General features: G+C 42.0%; 1 protein-coding gene across 1 annotated transcript in view; it reads left to right on the forward strand.

Moving 5' to 3' along the window:
* LOC120940513 overlaps nucleotides 1-13,535 on the forward strand; it is a 308,239-nt gene extending 294,704 nt beyond the window's left edge. The window contains exon 8 of the mRNA XM_040353429.1: nucleotides 13,287-13,535. Coding sequence (XP_040209363.1) covers nucleotides 13,287-13,342 — 56 coding nt within the window. The 3' untranslated portion in view covers nucleotides 13,343-13,535. The remainder of the gene's footprint in view (nucleotides 1-13,286) is intronic.
* Nucleotides 13,536-19,076: the final 5,541 nt, after the last annotated feature.

Genomic DNA, 19,076 nt, shown 5'->3' on the forward strand with positions numbered 1-19,076 from the left:
CTCCCCCCTGAGAAACAGTCCAACAGCCACAGTGGGACCCCGAACGGGTCAACTTGAGGATGTTGGAAAAGTAGTCTTAAGGTTCCAGGTCTGTCTGCCGGGATAACCGATCCGCCTTCCTGTTTTGAGGCCCTGGCCCATAATCGGAAGGCAGGAGGCTCGCATTCAGTCCTCTCCAAAAGCCTCTGTTGCAGCTAGGTCTTGTCACAGGTCTCTACACTCCGACATGTTTCAAATGATATGTCAAAAATGAGGAACCCCAGATGTGGACCTGTTGGCTTCCAGGTTCAACGCAAAACTGGACAGTTTTGTGTCAAGAACAAGAGATCCCAAGGCTCAGATGCCCTGACAATCTCATGGGATCGGTATTCCCTGATTTATGCGTTCCCTCCAGTACCACTCCTCCCACGATTCCTTCAGAGAGTCAAGAAGGAAGCAAAGTCAGTGATTTTGGTTGCCCTGGCTTGGCCCAGGAGACCCTGGTACGCAGAAGTTGTAAGGATGGCCGTAGGAAGACCTTGGATTATTCCATTACGCCCAGACTTATTAGCGCAGGGTCCAATATTCCATTCTGCCTTACAAAGTCTAAATTTAATAGTTTGGCTGTTGAAACCCACATTCTGAAGAAACGTGGGCTCTCAGGGCCAGTCCTATCCACCCTGGTTAATGCTAATGCTAGGAAGCCGGCCTTCAGGCTCATCTACTACAGAATCTGGAAGGCATATGTTTCCTGGTGTGAACCTAGGAAGTTTGCCATTAATAGGATTCTTGCCTTTCTTCAGTTGGGCTTGCATATGAGGTTGGCCTTGAGCACTATTAAGGCCCAAATCACGGCTTTGTCGGTATTTTTTCAAAGACCGCTTGCTTCTCATTCCCTTTAGTGCCTTTGTTCAGGGTGCACTGCTGTTAAAGCCGCCCAATAAGTATCCAGTGTGCCCATGGGATTTGAATTTGGTATTGTCTGTTTTACAGAAGCTACCCTTTGAACCTTTACACCAGGTTTCTCTAAGTCTGCTGACACCAGAAACTGTTTTTTCTTGTAGCCATATCCTCGGCTAGAAGGGTATCGGAATTTCCGGCTCTTTAAGGTAAAGAACCGTATATGATTATTCATGAAACAGGGTGGTGCTACGGCCTCACCCAAATTTCTTACCTAAGGTGAGTTTCAGCTTTTCATCTGAACCAAGATATAGTCCTACTGTCTTTTTTTCCAAATCTGCCGTCTGCGGAGGAAGAGAGTCTACACTCTCTAGATGTTGTAAGAGCGGTAAGGGTTTATCTGCAAGCTACGGCTCAGATAAGGAAGACTGATTGTCTGTTCATTGTGCCACAAGGCCCAAAGAATGGCCAGGCAGCGTCAAAATCCACTATTGCAAGGTGGATTCAAAAAGTCATTACTCAGGCCTATGATTTAGAAAAGAAGATCCTTCCTTTTCAGGTGAAAGCGCACTCGATTAGAGCAGTTGGTGCTTCATGTGCAGTGCATCACCAGGCCTCCATGACTCAGATCTGTAAGGCTGCTACTTGGTCTTCGGTCCATACATTAACGAAATTCTATCAGGTAGATGTGAGAGGTTACGTAGTGTGCTGCAGGAAGCAGTATAAATCCTCTGGCTCGATAGTGGTCTTATTCTGATCTGTGTCCCCCTCCCCTTTTATTTAGCATTGCTATGGGACATCCCATTAAGTAATTAAGGCTCTGTGTCCCTTGATGTATGATCAAGAAAATAGGATTTTTTTAATACAGCTCACCTGTAAAATCCTCTTCTTGGAAATACTTTACGGGACACAGAGCTCCCACCCCTCTTCGAAGTTAATGTGGAACACTTATTGCTTTGCTACAAAACTGAGGTACTCTCCATTTAGGAGGGGTTATATAGGGGAGGAACTCGATTTTGATTGATTTTGTCAGTGTCCAATCACCTGTGGTGACTACATACCCCATTAAGTAATTAAGGCTCTGTGTCCCGTGATGTATTTCAAAGAAAAGGATTTTACAGGTAAGCTGTATTAAAAAATTATATTTTAATGAAATGCTCCTGTGGAGCCTTCTACATAGGGAAGACAAAGCGTCCCCTATTTCTTTATCGTACACTACGGGACACAGAGCCATTCATTACATAATGCGTTAAGGGTCAGCAGTGGTGATTGGACACTGGCACAACCAACTGAAGACAGTTCCACTCCATATAACCCCTCCCATCAGGGAAGTACCTCTGTTTTTTTGCCAGTGTCTAAGGTGTTGGACACGTGGAGGATGTGCTAAGGAAAGCTCTGCCAAAGAGACCCTCTGGGAGGTAAAAAGAGCTATGCTTGTGGATCCATCCAAGACGCCAAATAATTTAGGCTGAAACTGGATGGCATCTGGGCCTCATGCACGAGGCGTCGTCTGTAATGTCTCTCTTCGGAGGACTGGGCTCTTGGGTCCAGCACTTTCGCTATATAAGCTAAAAGTCCTGGTAAGAGTCTTTTTTTACAAGGCCCAGGGGAGAGGTCTTCTTTAAATAGGAACCCATATCCCTGAAGGTTGGCGCCCACAAAACCCGTTGTGATGGGTGAAGATTGGTGCTGTTTGAAATTTTCAGCAGAAAAATCTGTGGCAGGGATAAAGGTAAGAGGAAAGGGAATCCTAAGAACAATCTTAAGGACCTTTTTCCAAATTTGAGTAGGGTGTATTCTCTTTTTTGGCCACTAGAGGGAGTAAAGAGCTGAGTTTTACTCACCATGCTCTATACAATGTCAGATACGACAGGACAAGCACACTTCTTCCGCTGCAGAGCTCTGCATACAGCCACCGCTTCTCTCCTCCAAACGCTGGGCAAAAATGCCACAGCGCAGTCAGAATAAGCAGGGGGAGGCTCCCCCTCGTCCCAGGACAGCCGCCATTGCCCTAGGTCGTCCACACTTTATCGGGGCGGAGGAGAAGGAGGTGTGGGATTGCGAGCGCGCACGGGCGCAGGCACGCTGGTTTGAAAGTATGGCGCTCAATACAGGAGCCTTAAAGGATCTTGGAGGCCGGCAGCTCTTCCTTTTGGGACACAGCAGCATTCAGGGGCCACGTAAGCTCTATGTGGTTGGTGGGGCACTACCAAGAGAGACACCTAGTCCAGTGCATGAAACTGTGTGTTTAAGTTGCATACTTTAAGTAGATTCCTAGACTGAGCACCGTAGTATATGCGTTGTGCTACCTTGGCCTGTTGCTTAGTAATATGTCTTCCCTTAGAAATAATTCAGGGACTAAGAAAGACAAGAAAGCACCGCCGCCTGAGACAGGGGGCTCTAGCTGTGCCTGCTCGGTAACTTCCTCCCCTGTAAATGTTGACGTATCTGTACAGGAGGAGCCATTGCCACTATTAGGGGTAACAATTTCTACGGTGGCACCCGGGCCTGCATTTGTCACTGAGGACACTTTTACCGCAGCCCTGGAAAAATTGCTAAAGCGAAGCAGATCTCCTTCAGTGGTTTTAGATCCCCTTTCAGGAAAATCTGAGGAGAAGGAGGAGAATGAGGTAACACCTACAGAGGACAGGGATGAGGAGTCGGATGGATCAGGGATATCAGAGGAACCCTTCTCTGCTTCCCAGATGCTAAGGTCACAGGTACAATGTTATGCTAAAACAGTGTACTGCATTCAGATTGCCCTCTTCGGAGTTGACTAGATCACCTGTCTCCTCCCTGGGTTCATTAAAGTCCCTGCAGGGTGCATGCTCTTTTCCGGTTCATCCGTTATTAATAAAGTTAATCTACATTAAAGCGGAGGTTAACCCAAAAATCAACTTTCTGCCATTAGATCCAGCATACTGCTGACATCTGCAGTATGCTGGGTTTTTTTTTTTGTACTTATCGTTTTATCAGCTGTTGTTATCCGGCTCCGAGCGGGGATATCTTCCGGGTATATGGCGTTCCTAAGCCAAGCGGAGTTGATTGACGGGCTGCTAAAGCGCGTCACGCCTTCCGAAAATACCCGAAGTGACACTCGGGTGTTTACGGCGCCTGCGCAGTCAGCTCTACACGGCAGGCGCAGGCGCCGTAAACACCCGAGTGTCACTTCGGGTATTTTCGTAAGGCGTGACGCACTTTAGCAGCCCGTCAATCAAATCCGCTTGGCTTAGGAATGCCTATTCCCCGCAGAAATCCCCGCTCGGAGCCGGATAACAACGGCTGATAAAACGATGAGTACAAAAAAAAACAGCATACTGCAGATGTCGGCAGTATGCTGGATCTAATGGCAGAAAGTTGATTTTTGGGTGAACCTCCGCTTTAAGTGCTTACATCCAGATAAGCATTTCTCACCCTCTAAGAAGTTTGACATTTTTTATCCTATGGAGAAAGGGTTTTCCAAGAAGTGGAGTCTGCCTTCTGTAGATGCAGCTATTTCTTGTGTAAATAAGAACCTGACTTTTCCAGTGGCTAACGTACAGGTGTTTAAAGATCCTTCGGAATCTAATCTAGGGCCGAAACAACTAATCGATTAATCGACAACTAATCGATTATGAAATTAATCGATTAGTATTTTCATAATCGATTAATCGCCCAGTAACATAATGGGGTTAAAAAACATTAAAATTAGCCCTTTATAGTACAAAAAGAGCAAATCACTAATGTAAATATTACTTTCACTGTCCCATTAAGTAATGAATGGCTCTGTGTCCCGTGGTGTACGATAAAGAAAACAGGATTTTTAAAATGGCTGACCTGTAAAATCCTTTTCTTGGAGTACACCACGGGATACAGAGGTCCCCCCCCCCCTTTTCGTATGGGAACCGTATTGCTTGCTACAAAACTGAGGTACTTCTCTGATGGGAGGGGTTATATGAAGGGGAACTGTCTTCAGTTGGTTGTGCCAGTGTCCAATCACCGCTGGTGACCTTTAACCCATTATGTAATGAATGGCTTTGTGTCCCGTGGTGTACTCCAAGAAATTGATTTTACAGGTAAGCCATCAAGGTGGTTCTCAGGTGTAGTACAATCACCTTATGGGATGGATCTCACATCCAATCCCAAGTGTAGGTGTTAAAAAAACACTGTGCAAAAAAAAAAAAAAAAGGATCATATATTACCAAAGTTATTATATGAATAAAAATATTGTGAATCAAAACAATAAAGTGAAAAAAATCGATCAAAAGCAAGTGAATCTGTACTGAAACAGATACATGAAAAGTCTAGTCCCATATGTATATGAGGATGATCTTTAAATTCTCATGGATGCATAAAGGTACTTTGTCCCCTCTGTCAGAAACATCACATCTCCAGGCAGGTATTCCTTCGCATGTAAATAAGGTTAAATACGCTTACCAGCTGACGTTGACCCACAGCTCACCGTACGGTGGGTGGATCCCAAAGGCTTGTATGGGCCGAACGCCCTCCTTGGACACCGTCGTGGACATGACTCCTTATAATGATGTTCCAGGTGAAATCCAAAGATGTGCTGGTAGAGGTAGCCACAGGAATCTCCAATGGGATGGTGTGGGGGGAATGCTCCAAAAATCTCCAATTCAAAGGGAGAGAGAAAAAAAGAGGAAACACCACCTCATGGTGTAAAAAAGTTTTAATTTAAAATCACAAAATCAATATGTACCCATTTTGTATTTCTTGTTTGGATACCTCCAAAGTGCAATAATTTTTGATTTTGTGATTTTAAATTAAAACTTTTTTACACCATGAGGAGGTGTTTCCTCTTTTTTTCTCTCTCCCTTTGAATTGGAGATTTTTGGAGCATTCCCCCCACACCATCCCATTGGAGATTCCTGTGGCTACCTCTACCAGCACATCTTTGGATTTCACCTGGAACATCATTATAAGGAGTCCTATCCACGACGGTGTCCAAGGAGGGTGTTCGGCCCATACAAGCCTTTGGGATCCACCCACCGTACGGTGAGCTGTGGGTCAACGTCAGCTGGTAAGCGTATTTAACCTTATTTACATGCCAAGGAATACCTGCCTGGAGATGTGATGTTTCTGACAGAGGGGACAATGTACCTTTATGCATCCATGAGAATTTAAAGATCATCCTCGTATACATATGGGACTAGACTTTTCATGTATCTGTTTCAGTACAGATTCACTTGCTTTTGATCGATTTTTTTCACTTTATTGTTTTGATCCACAATATTTTTATTCATATAATTACTTTGGTAATATATTAACCTTTTTTTTTTTTGCACAGTGTTTTTTTTAACACCTACACTTGGGATTGGATGTAAGATCCATCCCATAAGGTGATTGTACTACACCTGAGAACCACCTTGATAGGTGGATCACTTAATTAATCTTTTTGGCGCTGCATTTTTTCTTTTTATTCTTTATCTTTTATCCATTGGTGTGTTGGCTGCCTTAATCATTATTAGTCACGTAGATTTTATACATTTATCACCATCCAATATTGTAATAGTTTAGCGCAATATATTATATATAAAAGTTTTAAAAATCCTGTTTTTGTAGAATTAGGGACCATGTCTCTTTAATCGCTAAACTCAGAATGGAAACACCCATTAGTCGTCATGTGGGACTGTACCATGACTTTAATCTGAAGTCAATTGGGTTTTTCAGTCTGGAACATATACCACAACATGAACGTGTAGACAAAAAACTCCAACTAGAAAGTAGATGGATCTATTTATTGCAGGTGACTCGCTCTCCTGGTTTAAACGAGGGGATTCGTTTTAAGCCCTTTTTGTGACTTGAGTCACTGATCATATGAAAGACCTTGGTGCCCCTCTGTTTCAGACTCTCACTGAGACTGTTTTTGCTTTTTACTTTTGAATAACATACATCATACCCTATGACCGGTTTAGTTCTGTCACCCTTTCTTTCCATTCTTCTATCACCCGGAATTTATTGCATGATGGATGGGCTGTGGAGGGTTGTTGCTCGAGGAAGTGCCCCGGACAATTTTTGCAAGCAATACCTCTTTCAAAGGGAGGTAAATTTAATAAATGATTATTTGCTTTGTTAAATCATTTGTACTACATGTTATGAGTGTTTTTTGTTGTATTTTATGTAGTGCGGTGTAACATGCATGGTCGTATACTGGCCATGTTACAGGTGGACAATATAACATCTTTTGGTTTTTCACATTTTCTGTTGTGTCCTTTATATTTTTCCTGTCAAACAGCCTTGATCAGTCAATGTCTCTCGGACCCTCCCCTTTTTGCGTCAGCGATGCGTCATCGCCGGGGTGATGTCACACGACACGTTATCGACGCAGTGGGGAGGGATATTTAAATCCCACGTGGAATCAGCCATGTTTGGGTTCTTTTGGGAACTCATGTCTGATCGGGACCTATAGTACAGGTATTTATTCCATTGATGATGGGTCGGGGTGGCTTAACCACTTATGACCCGACCTTTAGGCAGCTATAGGACACGGACAGTTTTTGCGATTCGGCACTGCGTTGCTTTAACTGACAATTGCACGGTCGTGCGACGTGGCTCCCAAACAAAATTGGTGTCCTTTTTTTCCCACAAATAGAGCTTTCTTGTGGTGGTATTTGATCACCTCTGCGGTTTCTATTTTTTGCGCTATAAACAAAAATAGAGCGACAAATTTAAAAAAAATGCAATGTTTTTTACTTTTTGCTATAATAAATATCCCCCAAAAATATATAAAAAAAATCCTCAGTTTAGGCCGATACGTATACTTCTACCTATCACAATAAGCGTTTATCGATTGGTTTGCGCAAAATTTATAGCGTTTACAAAATAGGGGATAGTTTTATTGCATTTTTATTAATTGTTTTTTTTTTTACTACTAATGGCGGCGATCAGCGATTTTTTTCGTGACTGCGACATTATGGCGGACACTTCGGACAATTTTGACACATTTTTGGGACCATTGTCATTTTCACAGCAAAAAATGCATTTAAAATGCATTGTTTACTGTAAAAATGACAATTGCAGTTTGGGAGTTAACCACAAGGGGGCGCTGAAGGGGTTATGTATGACCTCATCTGTGTTTCTAAATGTAGGGGGGTGTGGCTGTAGGTGTGACGTCATTGATTGTGGTTCCCTATATAGGGGAACACACGATCGATGACGGCGCCACAGTGAAGAACGGGGAAGCTGTGTTTACACGCAGCTCTCCCCGTTCTTTAGCTCCGGGGGCCAATTGCGGGACTCCAGCGGCGATCGGGTCCGCGGTGATGGTTCTTCAGACCGGGTTGCGGGAGAACACGACTGGGCACTTAGAGGACGTACCTTTATGTGCTTGTGCCCCGCCAGTCGGCTGACGTATATGTGCAGGAGGCAGTCCTTAAGTGGTTAAGCATGTCTTCTAAGAGATGGTTCATTTGTGTGTTCTTTGGATACAGGTGTGAGAACTTGCGGGCTGCTCTTTGGGGACTTGTTTGCCCTTAATCGTCCTCTTCATGCTTTTATTTCTTGAAGCGGAACAATAAGTAGCCCCTGGAGTGGCATCTAGGCAGTGTAAACTGGGACCTTTTGACGGGTGAGAGATGGTCCTAATATCTATGTTGGATAAGATAAGTTTATTACATTATATTGATTAGAGGTCGGCCGATATTTGGCGTTTTTTAATTAATCGGCATCGGCCGATTTGTGCTTTAAAAAAGACGATTTAAACTTCAGCACCGCGACTTGCAAAAAGCTTCTGTAATAGAAGTCAATGCAAGTTGCCTGAAGTTTGCCATAGAAGACTTCTTTCTCCTGGGCAGACTGCCAAGTTTTGAGAAAAGATATACAATGTTGCTACTTATCAATTAACTAAACGTGTAGGAGAGTTCTCAGTTTAACCATTTAAAGGCTAAATCTTTTTTGACACTTGTAGCTTACAAGTAAAAATCCTGTATTTTCTGCTAGAAAATTACTTGGAACCCCCAAACATTATATATTTTTTTTTAGCAGAGACCCTAGGAAATAAAATAACAATATTTAATGTTACACGGTATTTGCGCAGCGGTCGTTTAAAAAAAAATTGGGGGAAAAAATGTACTTTAACAAATAAAATAAAAAATAACTAAACAGTAAAGTTAGCCCATATTTTTTTTTTTTCGTCCAAAAGTTTTCATTACCTGTTTTTGTGTATTACATTTTATATATATATATATATATATATATATATATTATATTATATTATATTATATTATATTATATTATGTTTAGCCCAAAAGCGCCTGAAAAATATCGGCCCAAAAAAAATCGGCATCATAAATCGGCTATCGGCCGCCGCGATTTTTAAATATCGGCCAGAGAGAAACCCGTATCGGTCGACCTCTAATATTGATCTACACCTGTATGTTTAGGTTCCTTTGAATGAGTGCATCTCTTTGATACATCAGCATACACCTTAGTCCCGCTATCTGTAGAAGCTCCCAGTTTTTCTATTCAATTCAAAAATAGGAGTGAGGTGAGTGCAGTCCATTTAATTGAGCCTGTTATGGACATGTGCATCCCCCTCTGCTTTTCTCTTGATTTATTGACACATTAAATATATATTACAGGCACTTTGTGAAATACCCATTTTGTGTCGCAATATATATCCCCTATATCTGGTTTTATTTAGATGGGATCGAGTAGAGGGGCCACGGCATGTCCTGGGAGAAATTCTTCCAGTGCAATAACCCCTACACTCTACAGAGATATGGAGCTTTCTGCATTGGATTTTGTCCACCTGTCTGTGACCATGCATGTACAAGTTGGTTATATTAATTTGTTTGAATATTTGTACGATGTATTAATAATTTTTTGTTTTTCTCTTACATATACACCAAAAGTTAAGTGACTTATGTTTCATCACATACATTAAAAGTGCCTTTTAACCACTTAAGCCCCGGACAAATTTTGCTGGTCAAAGACCAGGCCACTTTTTGCGATTCGGCACTGCGTCGCTTTAACTGACAATTGCGCGGTCGTGCGACGTGGCTCCCAAAAAAAATTGGCGTCCTTTTTTTCCCACAAACAGAGCTTTCTTTTGGTGGTATTTGATCACCTCTGCGGTTTTTAGTTTTTGTGCTGTAAACATAGAACTTTTTGCTATAATAAATATCATTGATTACTATAAAAATGCCACTGGCAGAGAAGGGGTTAAGTATGTTCCCTGGGTGTGTTCTAACTGAAGGGGGGGTGGACTGACTAAAGGAAATTACTGATTGCTGTTCATACATTGTATGAACAGACAATCAGGCATTTCTCCCCCTGACAGGACCGGGAGCTGTGTGTTTACACACACAGCTCATGGTTCTCGCTCTGTAACGAGCGATCGCGGGTGCCCAACGGTGATCGCGCCCGCCGGGCATGCGTGTCAGGGGCGAGTGGGGCGGGCGCGCCCCTATTGGCTGCTCGGCGAGATGACGTAGATCTACGTGATCTCGCCCAGCAGAGCCGACCTGCCGCCGTATAACTGCGGCGGCTGGTCGGCAAGCAGTTAATAACGCTAGATAAAGAATAACTATTGACTTTGAACATAGTTTGTATATTCATGAATAACTGTCAAATTATCACAATTTTTACATATGAAATTTTTGTACCTCTATTCTGTACCGCAAATACGACAGTTAGTAAAATGTTATTTGACAAAAAAAAAGTGCCTTTGCGTCCAATCCTGAAGAAGCCTTACTGGAAAAACTGTTGAAATTATGGCCACCACACCAATATGTATATGTTTATAGTACTTCATTGTCACTTAATAGGTAGTGGGTGTACACCTATGACTATGAATAAGCTGTATCCATTACTTTTAGAAATTTTATATCATCTTTGAGTGAACTTTTTCATATATCACACCTTTAAAGTCCCATATCCTGTACACAAACTATCTTTAAACTGCAGGGATGTTGGTGCCATATTGATTATGATAAATTTTATGCCGATTTCTGTCCACTTCCTTTGACCTTGAGATAGTGAAGTGAAAGGTGAAACGGGTAAATCTACTGTGCGTTTTTTGGGCGAATGTGCATAGGGACCATCACCATGTGGACGTTGTTTGTTTTTTCTGGATACTTTTTTTCTTAAAATATTGGGAGGAGACGGAGAATTAGAGGAAACGTCTGAAGTGGCAAAATCTTGATGGTTTCTGAAATTGTCTCCTTCTCATATTTGAAAAAGCCTGATTCCATCTATATGACTGTCCCTCTTTAAAAGCTATCTGGTTCCTCAAAAACTTTTTATCCTTCTGTAGAAGAATGCCCTTAATAAATTTGTCAAGATGTATTTTGAGATTATTTTCTTGTTCAGTGAACTCTGAATGCATCTTGAATTGCAACAATTGAGTTTGTATTTTTTATCAATTTCTTTATCTATTTTAGTCAAGCTTTATTTGAAAAGGAGGGGGGGAATATCCTCACATGTAGTGTGCATGTGGATATTACAAGGTAAAAGGGTGCCACGTCCTAGTATAAATGATAAAGGAGATAACTAAGGGCTAGTTTTTGGACTTTTTAGGCACAATTTGGTTGGTCAGAATATAATCATACAAGAAGAGATTTTTCTCTAAACAGTTTTTGTTTATTTAGATATAAAATATCATAATATATATAAGACAAGGGAAAAAGTAATTGCCGTTTCCAGCAAAGAACTATCTAAAAGACTAACTAAACAAGCCTATCCATAAGCATTGACAGGAATCATATACAAAGTATCAATATATCCACAAAGGAATTGAACATTTTCAAAGATATGAAATAAAGTGCATAAATATAATTGGTAATCCTGTCAGGTTGTGGAGATGCAGGCAGAAATATGTCTGCAGTAATATGGCTTGCTGCGTTAGTAGACTCGACCGGTTTCGCGCTTTGATAGCGCTTCCTCACGGAGTCAGCAGTGTGGTTTCAAAGATAGTATTTGTTGATATAGGAAATAATCCATGAACAATGCGTATTAAGCATGGAGATTTCGTAGCAACAATAGAAGAAAAGAGGGTTGACTATGTCCGGGCTGCTGGACGTATTATAAGGAGTGTGAAACACGACCCAAAATAAAAGTAATAAAAGTCTTCAATGAAGGAGGGTAGAGCCTAAGGGAAAGGTGAGAGGGGAGAGGATGAACAATCCCCTCTGACAGTCCTCAATGGATGCTAGACTTCCTGGTAGCAGAAGTAAGGATAGTAACCAGGTCTGGATGCCGGCTGGAAGCCAGATATTTAGGCAAGAATAAGCCTGGTTGTAATAGTACAGTGGCGACCTCCTCCACATGTCTCCCGAGAGTCAACCCTCTTTTCTTCTATTGTTGCTACGAAATCTCCATGCTTAATACGCATTGTTCATGGATTATTTCCTATATCAACAAATACTATCTTTGAAACCACACTGCTGACTCCGTGAGGAAGCGCTATCAAAGCGCGAAACCGGTCGAGTCTACTAACGCAGCAAGCCATATTACTGCAGACATATTTCTGCCTGCATCTCCACAACCTGACAGGATTACCAATTATATTTATGCACTTTATTTCATATCTTTGAAAATGTTCAATTCCTTTGTGGATATATTGATACTTTGTATATGATTCCTGTCAATGCTTATGGATAGGCTTGTTTAGTTAGTCTTTTAGATAGTTCTTTGCTGGAAACGGCAATTACTTTTTCCCTTGTCTTATATATATTATGATATTTAAACAAAAACTTTTTAGAGAAAAATCTCTTCTTGTATGATTATATTCTGACCAACCAAATTGTGCCTAAAAAGTCCAAAAACTAGCCCTTAGTTATCTCTTTTATTATTTTAGTCAAGCGTTTATTATATTCACCACTTAGGATGGTCATCATGACTTTGGAACATGCTTTTAAATTCTTCTCCCAAGCCTTTTTTAAATCACGATCGGTGTTATTAATTGTAGGAAATATCTGCATCCGTATACCTATTGGATTAATATCTGCCTTGATATACCTATCAAAGGCCTGAATATGCCAAAAAAATATGATTTTTCTTTCTAAAGTTTTTTTTTAAATGGGGAGGGGGGTAAAAAAAGATGATAGCTTTGAATCGGGAGAATGTTTTGACTGATGCTCCTGATGATGGTTCAGCATGAGGTTCTCCCATTTCTCGCCCAAAATAGTGCCCAAAACTGGACCTCTCATTCTGTATCTGGACTTTCAAACAATTTATCCAGCTTTGTAAAAAAGTACAAAGAACAAGGATATGCTGCAACATAAACAAAATCTAGGAGCCAGGCAACCACTGTGCCTTGTAGAAAAAAAAACAAAGCTTTGAAGTTGGCCTTTCTGTAATTATTGTATTATGTGTACCCAACTATAATTTTAATCATGAAATAGTCACATTCGAGACAGTTTTTTTTTTTTTTTTTTTTATTAATATCCATTTTCTTTTCCTTACAGATGTGAATCTTGAAATGCTTTCTCAAGTGCTTGTGAACACTGGGGCACTTGACTGATGCCCTGCATCTTTAGTTTGGACAAAATCTGTGTGGGGTGGACACAGCCATCAAGTTCCTAATGCTCAAATTACTACTGTAATTCTAAACCCATTTAAATTGTTTCTGTAATGTAATATCTAGTTTTAAATAAAATACAATGGACAATTATATTTACATTTCCATTTGCCACTAATAAATTTCTCAAACCGCTTTTTGTTTTGTGAATTGTGTATTATATGTATTTGAAGCTTTTCACTCAGCCAAGAACCTTTATAGAAAAAAAAATATGGCATAATGCCACAGATAGAATTCATAGTTAAAGGTGTAATGTTGACTTTGTGAAACAATACTACCTTTGAAATATGGGTTATAGCCGTAAACTGTATTTTTTTTGTCATTTGTCCCCTCGACAGGGATGATGTAATTCATAGACATACAATGCGTTGTGCTGCTGCCTTCAGAAGGTTTACACTAGGGCTGCAACTAACGATTATTTTCATAATCGATTCGTTGGCCGATTTATTGTTTCGATTAATCGGATAATAGCCTTAAAAAAAAAAAAATGGAATTTAAAAAAAAATGTGGGCCAATTTGTTGTTGGGCAGATTACAAAACACAAATTGCCGCAAAAACACATTACATGCTTTTCTGCAGCTTCTCCATTGAAGTATATTGAACCAAAAAAATAAATAAAAATAGCACCGCTTTGCGTTAAAAAGTCCTTGCCCTTTTCAAATACGCAGCAGCTGAAAAAAAATCATGGATGTGAACGTGTCCCATAGGAAAACATGTAAATGAACTGTAGTGTGTTTCTGCAAAAAGCACCAAAAAACTGAAGTGTGAACCCAGGCCTGAGATGTTTAGTAACATAATGGGGTTAAAAAAACAAAAATTAGTGCAAAAAGGGCAAATAATTGCTACTGTAAGGGGTTCATTTTGTTTACTGTGGGACAGTGAAAGTAATATTTACAGTAGCGATTTTCTTTTTGTACTATAAAGGGCTATTTTTTTTTTTTTAACCCCATTATGTTACTGGCCGATTGATCGATTATGAAAATTGTAATCGATTAATTTCATAATCGATTAGTTGTCGATTAATCGTTTAGTTGTTTCGGCCCTAGTTTACACTGACAAACAAACAAAATTTGAAGGTCCACCCACCATGGCCCCAATTTGCCATCATGTTTGCTAGTGTCCTATGAGGTTGGATACTTTCCGCCTTAGTTCTGCTGAGGTAAAACCCCTTTTTAATGTATTTTTTTCCCTTCAATCAACATTCTTGGCACTGTGGCAATTTTGTTCTCTTCAATTAGGACCTCTACAGGCTTTCAGCTAGTATCCACATAGCAGCTATATGGACCGGCTGATTCTCGGTGCAGCCATGGAGACTGTACCCAAACCCTGCAACACCAAAGATTGTAGGGCTTGCCTTTAATGTGACCTTTGGGCAGTGGGCTCTGCTTAATAATTAAAAATTAGGTGTGCTGTCTCAACATTTACACACTGCCAGGCTAATTCATGGTAATGAACAATGTGAAGTAAAGGGAGTGTGTGCCTTTAAGAAAAAGCACATACTATCATTTTGTGATGGTACATTACAAAAGGTGTACTAAAACCCCACAAACATAGTAAACAGGCATATACATATGCAAATATTTCTTACATATAAACAAAAAAGTGAATATGGATCAAAGAGCAAAAAATGATTTAAAAGTGAAAGCAAAGCATTAAAGTCCCAAAAAATAACTAGATTGGTGATTGGTGATTGGTGAAAAACAATCTAGCCGTCCCAAATGGTGTTGAGTTGGTGCTGAAATGATGACATTCAATAACCCTCAGTGTCGAGTGCATCACCATCATGCTCAAATAAAAAATGGCCTCTTACCAGACCCCAATGGTGAATCTACATATGTACTGATCACAGCCGAGTAAAACATCGGCAACATAGATCCTGAGGCTGAATCTTATTTTGGAGGGCAAATGTTTGAACACAGTTCCCCTCATTGGATCCTTCAGAGGCTAGGGTAGGAAAAAGATCTTAAGGAGGAGCCAGAAATTTGTCATATACAGTATATGGTCTGTGCAATGTCACTTGGTATTCTTTGGTGCATTCTAAAGGTTTTTTTTTCAGTTCTGCCAAATAGATATGGGCTGAACACCCCCCGGCAGGGCCAATCCTGGGTAGGTGCACACTGACAGACAGCACACTGGCTTAATGCCGGTATGTGTGCTGTCTATCATAGAAGCCACTCCAGGACATTGTGTGACAGTGGGCGCCCGGCTGTTCAATGTAAAGCTGTCACAGCGAGTGATGCCGGCCTGTGATCTGGCCGGCGCTCCTCTTCCTCTCTCTTCCCCTGCACTTGTGAGGCTGCATAGATGGGCACTGATGAGGAGGCACTGGTTGGGCTGCATTGATGAGAACTGGTTGGGCTGCATTGATGAGCAGTGGTTGGGCTGCATTGATGAGCAGTGGTTGGGCTGCATTGATGAGCACTGGTTGGGCTGCATTGATGAGCACTGGTTGGGCTGCATTGATGAGCACTGGTTTGGCTGCATTGATGAGCACTGGTGGGGCTGCATTGATGAGCACTGGTGGGGCTGCATTGATGAGCACTGGTGGGGCTGCATTGATGAGCACTGGTGGGGCTGCATATATGGGCACTGGTGGGGCTGCATTGATGAGCACTGGTGGGGCTGCATTGCTGGGCACTGGTCAGACTGCATAGATGGGACAGGCTGCATTGATGAGCACTGGTCAGGTTGCATTGATGGTCACTGGTCAGGCAGGCTGCTTTGCTGGGCACTGGTCAGGCTGCACTGATGGGCCACTGGTGAGGCTGCGCTGATGGGCCACTTGCGAGGCTGCGCTGATGGCCACTGGTCAGGCTGTATTGATGGGCACCTATGAGGCAGCAGTCGTTGCCATATAAACATTTGTACAGGGGAGGAGTTAGTAAGATGACCACGCTCATGTGGGGGCACCCCAAAAAATTCTGCACCCAGGCATCTGTGACCCTAGGGTCAACCCTGCCCCCTGGTTCGGTTTGTGTCAGAACTCTCGAGAATGGCAGAAGTGCGGACCCGAATGGTGTACCCTTTTAAAGTCTATTCTATGGGACCCGAACAGGAAAAATCAAAAGTCCCAATTTTGAAGGCTTACATGCAAGTTACTGGCCATAAAGAGTATGGATTCCTGGCTACTTCCCTAGGGGACATGCACCAATGCTAAAAACCTTAAAAAATATATTGTTTTTAAAGGAGCAGTGATTTTAACCACTTGCCGCCCGCCAATGACATATTGACGTCGGCAAAGTGGTTGTAGAATCCTGACTGGACGTCATATGACGTCCTCAGGATTCTGACACCCCGCAACACCGATCAAGGTAAAGAGTCTCTCACGGAGACTCTTTACCACGTGATCAGCTGTGTCCAATCACGGCTGATCACGATGTAAATAGGAAAAGCCGGTAATCGGCTTTTCCTCACTCGCGTCTGTCAGAGGAGAGACGATCGGCTGCTCCTGTGACAGGGGGGGTTTGTGCTGATCGATCATCAGCACAGCCCCCCCCGAGGATGCCCACTGGACCATCAGGGATGCCCACTGGACCACCAGGGATGGGCAAATAGACCACAAGTGAAAAAAAAAGATGCCACCCTAGACCACCAAGGATGAGGAGGACACACAAAATGGATGCCAATCAGTGCCGCAATGGATGCCAATCAGTGCCCACAATGGGCATCACTGATTGGCAGGCATTGTTTGGCACTGATTGGCATCCATTAGTACAACACATACAATAGTGCCCATCCATGCCACCTATCAGTGCCCATCCATGCCACCTATCAGTGCCCATCCGTGACACCTATCGGTGCCCATCCATGCCGCCTATCGGTGCCCATCCATGCCGCCCATCGGTGCCTATCCATGCCGCCTATCAGTGCCCATCCATGCCGCCTATCGGTGCCCATCCATGCTGCCTATCAGTTCCCATCCGTGCCGCCTATCCATGCCCGTCCGTGCCGCCTATCCGTGCCCAGCCGCACTGTCTATCTGTGCCACCTATCCAAGCCCATCAGTGCCGCATATTAGTGCCCATCAATGCCACCTCATCGGTGCCCGTCAGTGCAGTACCATCAGTGCCCATCAGTGAAGGAAAAAACGTACTTATTTACAATGTTTTATAACAAACAAAAACAAATTATTTTTTTCAAAATTTTCGGTCATTTTTTTTTTTTTTTTTTTTGCAGAAAATAAATATCCCAGAGGTGATCAAATACCACCAAAAGACAGCTCTATTTGTGGGTACAAAATGATAAAAATTTAGTTTGGGTGCAGTGTAGCATGACCGCGCAATTGTCATTCAAAGTGCAACAGCACTGAAAGCTAAAAAGTTGTCTGGGCGGGAAGGTGTATACGTGCCCTGTATGGAAGTGATTAATGATGTTTAAAGTGAAACAATCAAAATTAAAAATTATTTTAAATATAGTGCCTGGGGGAGTGGGGGGTCCCCTTAGTCTGCCTGTAAAGTGACGCATCATCTATACTATAGAACCTGCTGCAGCAAAAACTGACATTTATAAAAAAAAAAGAGAACATTTAAATAGATTTTTCCCTGCAAGCTTTCTTTATTTTGTAAACAACCGCTTGGGGATCCAGTTTGTATGATGAGGCCACAATTAAGTGCACTCGGAACAAGATTAGAGCTTTTTTTCTGGATAGATTTTGGTGTCTTTGGCAGACTTTGGATGGAAATAAAAAATATTTGCACCACAGTGAGCAAACTGTATGTGAAGAAGCCAAATTATAGTACACTCAGGCCAAGATTAACACTTTTTTTTTTTTTAGATAGTCTGGTGTCTCTTTCTGTCTCTTGCAGGCTTTGTATAGAAGTAACAGGTGCAGAAAAATTGGGCCTTTGGGTGTTGGTGGTGCTTTCACATTGTAACCCTATAGAGGTACTCTTGATAAAAGCAAGAATTGGCCCTGCTGTTAAATTCAAATTTGATGCACCTGTCAAACAAGTGCAGCAAACAATTGGTTCTTGGGGGGTTAATTGTGCCCATGAAACCTATACCAAAAAAATACTGCTGCTAATCCAGGACTGATTAATTTTGGGAAAGGTCATCTGGTCAACAAAGTCTGTGGACTGACATGGTCTTTTGCAAAGCACACTGGATGCAGGGCAGCCCAGCAGCTCGATTGCATACTGGGCAAGTTCTGGCCAGTGGTCTATTCTCATGACCCAAAAACCCAATGGATTGTCTACTGGAAAGCTCTCCATCTGTTTTCGCCTCTAGATAATCTTTCACCATATGATGCAGACACTGCTGATGGAATCTTAACCACTAGAGGCCCGCGCTATAGCTGAATGACGGCTACAGCGCGGACCTGAAAATCCAAGTGGACGTCAATTGACGTCCACCCCTTTCCTCGTTCCCCGCGGGAAACTCTTTGCTGGCCGTGTCCCTTGGATCACAGATCGCCGTGAACGGTCAATCGGAGTGGCCGTTTCGGTAAGCGATCTGTGCGGCCAATGAGAGATGATCTCATGTTTTTTTTTTTAATTCAATACTTTTTTTTATTGTTTCCATACAAATACAAAACAAAAAAATATAAATCCATATTTTACACTCAGTGCATTTTATGTGCATACAAAAAGTTGATAAAAGCAAAAAATATCCATCAATCCCATCCCACCCCTCCCTCCCCCCCTCCCATCCTACTTTTAAAGTGCATACACGTTTCTGT

This window comes from Rana temporaria, chromosome 5, assembly GCF_905171775.1.
Source record: "Rana temporaria chromosome 5, aRanTem1.1, whole genome shotgun sequence".
NCBI lineage: Eukaryota > Metazoa > Chordata > Amphibia > Anura > Ranidae > Rana > Rana temporaria.